The sequence below is a fragment of the Trachurus japonicus genome, chromosome 3, assembly GCF_045865225.1.
Source record: "Trachurus japonicus isolate A0001 chromosome 3, Traja_1.0".
NCBI classification, from domain to species: domain Eukaryota; kingdom Metazoa; phylum Chordata; class Actinopteri; order Carangiformes; family Carangidae; genus Trachurus; species Trachurus japonicus.
The window spans coordinates 7726131-7737129 of NC_140909.1; the positions used below are offsets into that span (position 1 = coordinate 7726131).

The 10999-nt window shown below is 44.7% G+C and overlaps 1 protein-coding gene across 7 annotated transcripts in view; it reads right to left on the reverse strand.

Moving 5' to 3' along the window:
• cbfa2t3 (CBFA2/RUNX1 partner transcriptional co-repressor 3) overlaps nt 1–10777 on the reverse strand; it is a 46899-nt gene extending 36122 nt beyond the window's left edge. For 2 of the 7 annotated variants that reach the window (XM_085806303.1, XM_085806295.1), the window contains exon 1: nt 5918–7129. In XM_085806303.1, coding sequence (XP_085662429.1) covers nt 5918–6119 — 202 coding nt within the window. In that variant the 5' untranslated portion in view covers nt 6120–7129. Of the gene's footprint in view, nt 1–4116; nt 4255–5917; nt 7130–10640 lie in introns of those variants that run through there. The other 5 variants (XM_085806342.1, XM_085806318.1, XM_085806335.1 and 2 more) reach the window with 4 other exon arrangements.
• Between the last annotated feature and the right edge of the window lie 222 nt (nt 10778–10999).

The window sequence follows — 10999 nt, forward strand, 5'->3', positions numbered from 1 at the left end:
GTGGTACGAGAACTAGGTTTGTTCATTGTGCTGGTATGGAAATGACTATTTCTGTGTGTGTATGTGTCAGGGTAAAAGCAAGAGAGAAGCAGAGAAGTTTGCAGCATTTCCTCCACACACACACACACACACACACACACACACACACACACATTGTAAATCCTTTCCTATAGTGGCAGTCACAGGCTAGTGTGTTGAAAGGAGATAAGGTCCTGAGCCGACTGAAAGGAACGCTAGCCCCATTGTGTTGCTGCGCTCCTCTCTCTTCTCCTATCCTCTCCTCTCTCTCGTGCACATTCAACAGACAATACTTATGGAGTTGCCATTTAAGACACCAATATAGTCATGAAAGGGGAAACAGAATATCTCACTTGATCAAAAAACAAAAAAAAAAGTCACTGAGTTGCGGTGGTATGCTGATTGAAGCGCTGATAAGACCTGATTGAGAAATTTCCATTTGAGTCACTCGCATGCCTCCTTCTCTGAATACAGGGGTTTTGTAATTTAAACACTGTTTTCTCTGATAGCGTGCTGAAGAGGATGTTGTTGTCTCACTTTGTATGTTAACATCTTTAATGCGTGTACGTCCTCAAGCTGCTCCATAACGTTATGAAAGAGGATGAGACAGACAGAGAGCGAGAGGAGAGAGGGGGACAGATAGAGTTTCTGTAATACAGCGTGGTATAACGGATCATTGACCCACCCACTCAAGCACGTACGCTGGAATGCTGCTTTTACAAATTGCACCCATAGACCCCCTGACATTTTGTTTGCAATCGAGCAGCAAAGTGTCAGTTGTTGGAATCACCCAGACATGATGGGAATCCCAAATTCAATCCATGCTCTTTGGAAAGAATAATGTTCCTTTGAAACACTTGACTTCCAGAACAGCCCCAACAAAACCACTACACAATAGCTGTTCCACAACGCCTGCCTGGTTTTCTATTCCAAGAGACATTCTGTTGTTGTTTTTGTTTTGTATTCATTTTTTTAAATACCTATACTGTATTTCATGTAACTTTAAAGGGACAACGAGGAGTTTTGGAAAAGCAAAGCGTTTTCACACTACATTTATGAGCCTCCGCGCGCACCGTGACGGACTCATGTTTTCATTCATCAAGAATTAAAGTCAGAGGTTTGAAGACGATCACATACTGTCGTAGTTCCGACCATAAACGGCGATTCAGCGGCCTTATTCTCATGACTCGCCACGAAACCGAAAGTAAAGAAACGCTGGTCGGCTGGACCAGCATCTCCGCCACCACTAATAATAACAAAATAACGATAGAGACAAAACGATATATTTATCGAAAATGGGCCCATTAACAAGTGTGGGTAGCGGAGATTCATCCACATTAATGTGAGACTTTTTTATAACCAAATAGAAACTCATCGTTGTCCCTTTAAATTTCCATATACTAAAAGGATTTACTCTCTGAGTCAGCCACATGAACCCATGGACCCATCTGCCTCCTGTCAACAGCCCAGACTGGTGATGGTGATGTTATGGAGTGGGTACTGTCTTCTTGGCACACTTTGATCTCCCTTAATATCAATCAATCATTGTTTGAATGTCCGTGGTCATCTTCTAATGGATAATTCCAGCGTGATAAATCACCATGTCACAAAGCAAAAGTCATCTCAAAAGCCGTACTTACACTATGTGGCACCAGCTCGACTCGTCTCAACTCAACTCACCTTTGGTACCAGGCACTATATTCTGGAGGTCGTTTCCATTACAGGACAGTAGAGAGGTAACATATTTTATTAGACTGATCTGTTCACTTCACAACATTTATTTATTGAAATGTTGGGATTTCTGTATATGGAGCAGCTGCTGTTCAGTCCAGTACAAACATGAAGCTTCGCTTTACATTCAGACAAACTTGTGTGGCTGCCGCAGTTGTTAGGGTTCACCTGTGAGATTAATATTTAACTTAAAAGGTAAATCTCCAAAGAGGCTGAAGGTAAGTTCATCTGATCTCTTTCTCCCCCGGATGACAATGGAGGTTGAACAGCCCAGCTGGTCTGAAAGGTGGCTCTCCAAAAACTTTAGGGCAAATTTCCAAAAGGGCGTTATTTGGATAAAGTGACTCCATATTGGGGATCTAAATTGTTACTTTCTCACCTGAAAAAACATGAAAATTTAATGAAGTGACAAGTGCATGTCGCGCATTGGTGATGCAATGTTGCAGTGACAATTCGTGACCAGTCAGTGGTCTGCAGTCAGTGTCTTCACGTGATCTTTTAGTACCTCTTTAGCTATTTTGGAAGCTCAGCCGAAGTTGTACCAGGTACTTTTACCTAATGGAAACCCCAAAAGGGCAAGTAGAGGTGAGTCGAGTCGAGCTGGTACCATGTAGTGGAAATGCAGCAAAAGTGGTGAATCCAGTACAGCACTGTTGGGCTGTGGTGGAGTCTCACATGAAAGAGTATGAGATGCAGTCATGTGAGCATAAAGGAAACTTAACTGTATCTTCTGAAATCCATGCAATGTAGCGCTGAGGCTGTACAGAGAACAAGCTGAGCTTCTGTCCAGTGTTAACTAACTCAGTGGCTGCAGATAAGGCGGAATCAGACACTTCGGTAAAAGTGGTTATCTTCAACTGCAGGAGGACTTTAGGATGACTCATGTACGACAACTCCTACAAACGCACAACCCTTTACAGTAAGTTCAACTACAACGTGTGATTTTTTTTTTGAGTTTTTGAGTTGACTGAGCAGTAAGAGCCAGTGCACGGTGGCGCAGCTGACCAACAGAAGTGCAAACTGACAAAGGAGGAAATGACACCTGATTACATCAAGTGATGACTCAAGAACAGGATATGCAGCCTGAGCACAGAGGGAAATGGACAGTAAAAAAAAAAAAGTCCTTGGTACACAGGTGAATACGTCCACATACATTCACACGAGAAAGTCACTGCTCTATATGACTGTTTCCCAAGAGACAACGTGTGTGTGTGTGTGTGTGAGAGAGAGAGAGAGAGGGAGAGAGAAAGAGAGTGTGTTTGTGTGTTTGCAGACAGTTGGTGGTGCTGGCATTGGAGATAGTGAGTAGAGGGGGATGAGGCACTGTATCAAGTTGTGAACATCTGTTCCTCATAGAAACCGCAAAGCTGGTGCTGAGGAAATAGAGAGGATAACTGCTCTCTCTCTCTCTCTCCCTCCCTCCCTCCTTCTCTCCCTCACACATGAGTGTGTGTCTCATCAGCACCTTGCCTCTCCTCCCACACATGCCCCTCACTTTTTTTCCTCAATTTACTGTTTATTCACAGAAAAGAGAAGAAGAAGAAGAAGAAACTCTCTCCTTTTGCATCATCATCATCATCATCATCAACAACAACATCCATCCGCTCTCACGCTGTTGATGATCTCATGTCACATCTCCTTCCCTGTATCTAAGCTTAGAGACGTGGTGATGAAACCAAGCAAGGTGGAAAAAGTGGACTTTACACTTCCGTACAACGTGTTCAGGAAAGATTACAAAATGTAACGAAATGTGTAATCTGTGTTGTTTTTGCGCTCTCACTCCGGCTGTGATGACACCGTTCATGAGAAAAGATCTATGAGATATGGTGACATAGTAACACTCCAGACAAACATGTTTGTCCTTGCAAAAAAAACAAAAAAAAACACCAACAATTACAGAAGTGCAATATTTGAATGTGCAATATTGAAATGGGCAATTTCGATGGTTCTACTGTTTACTGTACTGTACTGTGTATTGGCCGGGGTATATTGGTACTGTTGTGAGTGTGTGATGCTTTAGAATGTGAATGATGTTGTGTGGGTGATGTATATTGTTTTAGTATTTATTCTATTTTTATTCTCTTGTTTTTTTATGAGTCTGTACCTGACTATGCACCTTAAATTTCATTGTACGCACATGTACAATGACAATAAAGTATCTTGAATCTTGAAGTGACAAAGTTATGTTCGTATATAGATTTATAAAAGTAAAAACTGCAGGTGACATGCTTCTTTTTTGTGAGAGAAAGCTGTAGAGAATAGTCCATTCAAAGCCATAGAGGATTAGGATTGGCAAAAAAAAATAAAAATTACCAAGTCTATGATACAGCAGACATGAGCCAAGGCTTTGTTAAGGATTCACTGCACCTTCTCCATCAAAGTCCCTTGATTTAGTCCTTGCTCCTTTTCTTCCTCTCTCCATCTCTCTCATTGCCTTCCTCCCTCTATCTGGGCCTGCTGTGAGGGTGTGCTCGTGCTGGGTGGCTGTTCCTTACTGTAGAGTGTGTGCAAGAGCGCGAGCGTGCGCGTGCGTGCGTGTGTGTGCGTATTCTGTGTGCGGCTGATAAGACCCAGGGAGAAGAGCCAGCGTGCCGACATATTCTTGCCACCGTGGTTATCGCCCGTCGCAGCTGTGCCTGAGCTCTGCGACATCTGCTCTCTCACAGGAAGCCTATGCTGCAGCTCACAACACCTCACACACACACACACATGCACGCGCACGAACACAGTTTTGCTTCTCCATATAGTCTGAACATATTGCTGGACTATATCCACCCCCCACCTCCTCACACACACATGCAGACACATATTTACGTATATGTATATATATATATATATATATACAGCCACATAAGGTGAACTACTTAAGACAAAGAGCAGTGTTTACATTTCACATTGACACATTTTGATTTCCTCAGTGTATGCATCTCTGTGTGTATATGTGTGTGTGTGTGAGACGAATGGGTTGGAGCACCAACACCAGAGTTCTACTGGGTTTTTATCACTGAATTACAGGGGGGATGCTTATGACTAAGCCTAATTATAGAGGCCTTATCACTGCGACGTTCACAAAGCTCATTACTGCCAAGAGACGGCAGGCGCTGCAGGTAATTCACTACGTCGGGTATTAGTCCTCGCTCTGGCTTACAGTTTCTACATATTTAGAGTCTATAAAATTAGGCCTTTAATGTCTGATTCTTAATGCATCTCTCTCTCCCTCTCTCTCATCAAACTCTTTGCTGATTTAAGTGAAGGTTTTTCATTTTTAGCTAAAGGCAATACTTCAGTGTTTTCAGCGCTTTAAGAATCAATTACATTTTTTTCTCTCTTCTCTCCCTTTTTTTCCTGGATGTCTTTCAAGTATACCTCGCCCGCCGTCTGTCTGCAAAAACGCTCCTTCAAAGTTTTCCCCTCTGTCATTCACTGCCATGCAGCCTCATGACCCCCTGCATGTGTATTAAGAAGCTACCGAGGCTGAACAGTGAAACTGCAAAAAAAAAAAACTTATAGTTCTGCTCCCTGCAGCTGTTTGGGGAAGCCCAGAGGAAGAACCCCCTTCGCCTCCCCTCTCCTCCCCCTCTCCCTCCCCACCCAATGCTCTAAAAACCTCTTTCCCTTTCCTTTACAGTGCCACAGGATAAATGTGCTCCACTGGGCTTGTTAACAACACTGACAAGTTTATTTGTGCTTGACAGCTTATATGAGAAGTGTAATACATGATAATAAGGAGATGCTTGAGAAAAAATGTACTTGGTGGCCAATTTAATCCTGACATAATGATTCAGTTTGGTCTCTACAGACCGGAGCTTGTTTTATGCAGAAGGCAAAATAACATATATTCAATCAGTGCCCTGGGAAACAAGCCTATAGATAACGCTGTGTGTAATAATTCTGGAGAAGAAGCATCATTTAGATGGTAATGTGTGATGTCATTCTAACCTTGAAACCCTCGCTTCAGTCATCAAATACCAGGTCCACCAGCATGACGAAGAAACCTCACTTTGCCCCTATAGCACGCGGTGCTAAGTCAACACAAACTGATTATCCGTCAATCACTCCGACTTAATGAGCGGACCTGACAGCTGCGGGACCCTCCGTCACTCATCACGTACAAGCCACTGCCAGAAGATTTCACAAAGCAGGTCCTTTAGGGATGACAAGCTCCTACCTTCGCTACATCTGTAGTGGCTGCCGGTTGCCAGGTTGGGATCAATGCTTCCCGAAGGCTGAGGTCTGTGGGCGGCGTGTTTATCCCTCAGCTCTCGGCGGCTGATCAGCGTGACCGTGGGCACACGTGGGGCGAACGGAGAAGAAGCGGCATCCCTCAGGTCGGCCTTCTTCAGACGCTCCAGATGGACCTCGGCAGACATGTTGGAAAAACTTTGGAGCCACCGCTGCCACCGCCACCGCCACCGCCACCGCCGAGGTCCCGGCTCTCGTCTTTTCTTTCGTTCGAGCCGAGGCGACTCAGGAGTTTAAGTGACACGCTGTTATCGTGAAACAGTCGGGTGCACGCTGACAGCCTGCAGGAGTGTGGCAGCAGAAACAGGTGGCAGGCAGTTAACTCCCTCCCAAAAAAATAAATAAAACGCTGCTAGCTCCAAATATTTAGGAAGTTTCTCTGCTGAATGTTCTCTATCATAAAGTGTGCTTGAGGCCCTCCATGTTTTCTCTCATAATTCTCACCCACTTCGCCTTGGAGACCCCAGTGGATCATTAAATGACCCACTGAAGTGTCGTACGTGGACTAAGCTGCTTAAAGCTCCAAACAGTGAAAAATCAGAAAAAGAAAAAGTTGTTTCCTCTTCGTTCTTTCATGTCCGTATCAAAGTCTTTGATCCTGGTCGTAATATTCCTTTACTCCTCTGGTTCAAGTCTGCGTGCAACTTTACATTCAGAAAATGCATCAAAGTTGTAAATTAAAATCCACAAAAGTCTTTTTCTTCTGGTTTGCGGTCGGCTTCACGTGCACTTGGTATGTCGCTTGCACTTCTTCCCGTCTTTCTTCTTTTCATTCCTTGCTCAGTCTCTTTGCTTCTTTCCAGCGGAGCATGTGGCAACCAAGGGTAAGTGTGTGTGTGTGTGTGGGTGTGAGTGAGTGAGTGAGTGTGTCTCAGCGGCAGGTCAACTTGCCTTGTGGCTCTGGCTGAGGGGCTGTGCTCTCATCTGAACCCTCCTCCTGCCCTGCCTGCCTGCCTGCCACTGCAGCTCAAAAGAGAAGTGTGTGTTTGTATGTTACCATTTGTGTTTCGGCGTGTTGCGGGGCTGCAGTCCCCGGGGAGTCCAGGCGACAACGTTGTGCTGTGGTGATAGCAGCAGGCGGCGGGACCTGGGCCTCCTCTGTCAGGAACCAGCTGTGTCTGCGGCCGGCCGCCACTCCTTCCCTGTTTGCATCCTCCATCCTGAGTTAAACCCCCTCCCCTCCCCTTCCCAAGATCCTCTGCTTCTGTACACCTTGCCCAGTGGCCACAACGACACTTAACTAGTCCCATATCCCAAAAGTCATCCATCTCATCCACTTATCTGATCCATCTCTTCTCTATCGTCAAACTTACTCCAACTTTTCTCTTCTGTTTGAATCAGGTCTTCTCGTCTGTTTGTGTTTCTTTATTTTTCCTTACTTTGGCTTTTTTGTGCACGTTACAGTTCAATGAACCATGGATATTATGGTTAAATATTGATGAATGATGACAATAAATGATAAGCTGATAACTTGATCCCAGTAATTCCATCACATGTGTGTCTAAATTAAACACGTTGCTATCTTAAGTGCTATACACTGTAACCAGGACCCTCAATTATTTAAATATTTCCACATCTCGTCTAAATGTGTAGTCATGCTGCATGATAAAAAGACATGAGAAACCACTGCATTAAACGTATTCATTCAAAGGGGAACTGTGGGTTTTCCCTTGATTTACCTAATCCTGGAAGCCGGCTGGAGGTCTTTGCACTGTTTCCATTGGAACCTCTGGTCACCTGACAGATCGAAGTCCGGTATTCAGCCAAGCTGGATGGAGACCCCCAGTCCTCCCTGTGGCAGTAAAAGCATTATCACGTTATGACACAACCAGTTTATGCAGTTTGTTTATTGGTACCTACAGTATAATCTCTGATAAGTCTCGTTGAGACCTAACAATTAACAAACTGAAAAAGAGAAATGTTTTCATTCCTGACAACTATTTCACCAGAAATTCTGAAAGCCATCTAGTTTTCTTCCACAGAATTTGATGTGGGCAGCACTTCTCACAACCTGGATGTTTACAGCTGATTTCCCTTCCACATACAGGTTTTCCCCTTGAAAAAGAACTCTTGAAAGAGCTTCTGTTGAAGTAAACAAGGCTTAGGAGTCTGGCTAGTATCTTTGCAAAATGAACATAAGCAAGAACCTTAATCATTAGTTATTATTAATTATAATTTTAACATTTTGAAGGTTGTGAAATGTCCAGACACCTAACTGAACCTGAACTAACAGAATTAGGCCTCTTTGAAAAACTATTATCAGATTTATTCTGTTCTACAGTATGTACATAGGTGCATACTGGGATATACTGGGAATTGATGTTGCCATTTTAATATGATATAATATTATGATATTGTGATATGATATAAGTTTAACTTTCTGAAGTCATTTCGCAGATTTTCATTCAACCTGCTTCATTCAGCTTTAACCCACACAGTGATGTGTGGGTTAAAGCTACAATCACCTATAAATAGAGAAAACGCGTACAGGGCGACGCCTGTTCGTGGTGACACACACACGCACACACTGACACACATGGTGAAATATTGCTGTCACACATTTGGAATCAAAGACGCCAAAATAAACTTTACAAAGTTGCGACAGCTGAAGGTGGCTCTGATGTGAAACTCGAGCGACACTGTCACCGCCGCCCCCCTCTTGACTTCTGACCTCCCAGGACTCATTAACCCCCTGAACCAGACGGCGTGGCCTGTATCTGTGTGATAGCAACACTCTTCACCGCTTGACACACACATATTTTTGTTGGCGCAAGAAGTGTGCTGATGAGAGAAGTGAGAGGGGATGTGAGTACACAGATGTGCCAAGTGCCTGGCTGAAACCAACACACAGATGGTCATCAGCAGAGAGGAAGTGAGAGAAACTCATGTTGCTTTCTCTATCTCTGGGTGAGGGAGGGGTGGGGGGGGGTGGGGGGTGGATAGAGAGAGAGGGAAGAAAGATTTCTTTATAAACCAACATTGTATTGAGTAGGTGTTTTTTCTCGGCAGCTAAGCCAATGGGATTCCCCACATTAACAAGCGGTCATGCATAAGACATTCAAATGTTGTCACAGCAGAGATTACATTTTGGATTCTCGTTCCAAGACCGAAGCGTGGGACTCTTTCCGAGTTAAATGGAAGAACCTGGCTACAGTAATCGACAAAATGAAAGTGAAAACTTTTGAGGGAAGGGAACTGCTGTAAAGAACACATCAGGTGTGTGTGTGTGTGGGGGGGGTGTTCATCATAGGCACAGGACGGAAAGTTTTAACCTAACTTGATTGGATGATGCGGGCCGACAGGGACTTGTCTCTATATGGTTTTTAAACTGATTAGATAAGAGGATGAAAATGTGAGCACAGCAGAGGTGTAGCTAAAACACAACAGATTTTAAAATTAAGAAATCAAATGCATGATAAACTACAAAAAAAAAACATTTAAAGGTATTCAGAAAAGAAAATTGATTTTGATTCCACTATGGGTCTTAAAATTAGTGTAATAACCAAGGGGGCAGTTGTCGGTCTGAGAAGTGAAGCTCACTTCCGCGTTCAAAAAACTGCAATCCCCTCGGATTCCTCTGGGGGCTGGTGTCAGAAGGGAGCATTCCCCATAGAGCCCCGTGTTAAAATCGCCGACTTTACATCCTCAGTAAACATGTTAAAAGCCTGGTGTCAGAACGTTTTTTCGTCTCAATCGATAGTTTCTACCCCCGCACACACTCTGAGGGGGGTGAATTTTTTTTTAACTCTACAGTTTTACTGTTATTAGGTTAAAACTCTAGCCAATCAGGGCGCGGAAACGTTGAGTGACAGGTCCGAGCAGCTCCGTGGACAGCTGCTTCGAGGCCAGTGGGCGGGTTCTCGGCCGGCCAATCCAACATGGCGCTGTCCAGGCCGCCATGTTTGAGTCACAAAAACGACTCCCCAAAACCAATGGGTGACGTCACGGACGCTACGTCCATTCTTTTTACAGTCTATGGTAATAACTCATCTATCAGACGATGTAGCCCAAACTTTGTGCAAAATTTTATTTTCAAGTAAATCCGGGATGAAAGTGGGGTCATTTTTTTTAGCATTGGATAATGCAGGCGCATTCATCAGCCAGTGCTATTGGATCCGTCATCCGTCAATCAAACGTCTGAGAAAAGCGAGGAGACTCGTCCACCGCCACCGACACAAACTCTCCTCCGTCCCGACTCCATTTTCCTCCTCCAGATCCCCGCGCTCCATCACTTAGCCTCGCTAGCTAAGTTAGCAAGCTATAACGTAGCAAGCCTACGAGCTAAGAGTTAGCTACGTTAGCTAAACACACTCGCACACACACATACACACACCGAGCTCGGTCCCGCCCCAAACATTGAATATCCTGCCCGCTCGATATCGACCAATCAAATTTGTTTTCCACAACTCGTGAAAACTGGTGGAAGGAGGCGCGACAAACAGGACAAACGGCCATTTCTGAACACTTTTAAAACTGATGCTGAGCGAATATCATGTATAATCAGCATCTTATCTCACTTCCATCACATTCAAAGCCTACAGTACATGGCAAGAAGGTAAGATGTTTTGGTGCAGGTATGTTTTGCCTATACCTCTCTTCAACACACACACACAGACACACACACACACACACAATTTTCTCTGTGTTACCTGTTATAGAAGCCTTTGCTCCTTTGCCCCCCTCCCCTCAGATGTTGGCAGGTATAAAATGAGTTTTTGGGGAGAGAGAGATAATGATTCCTCCATAATCACCAGAGGCCAGCTCTGGTTCTGGCAGGTGCTATCACAGCAGCGACCCAGTGGTGCCTTCTCCCCCGAGATAAGGTCAGGGGGATGACGGGGGAGGGAGGACGGTGTGTGTGTGTGTGTGTGTGTGGGGGAGGAGGAGGAGGAGGAGCAGGAGCAAGGGGAGGGAGAGGAGAGCAGGGCACAGGGGGGGCAAAATGTGCGTTACAGGCGAGCGGCTAGCCCTGCCTTATCTCCCCCCAGCGGCTGCCGCTACCGGCGCC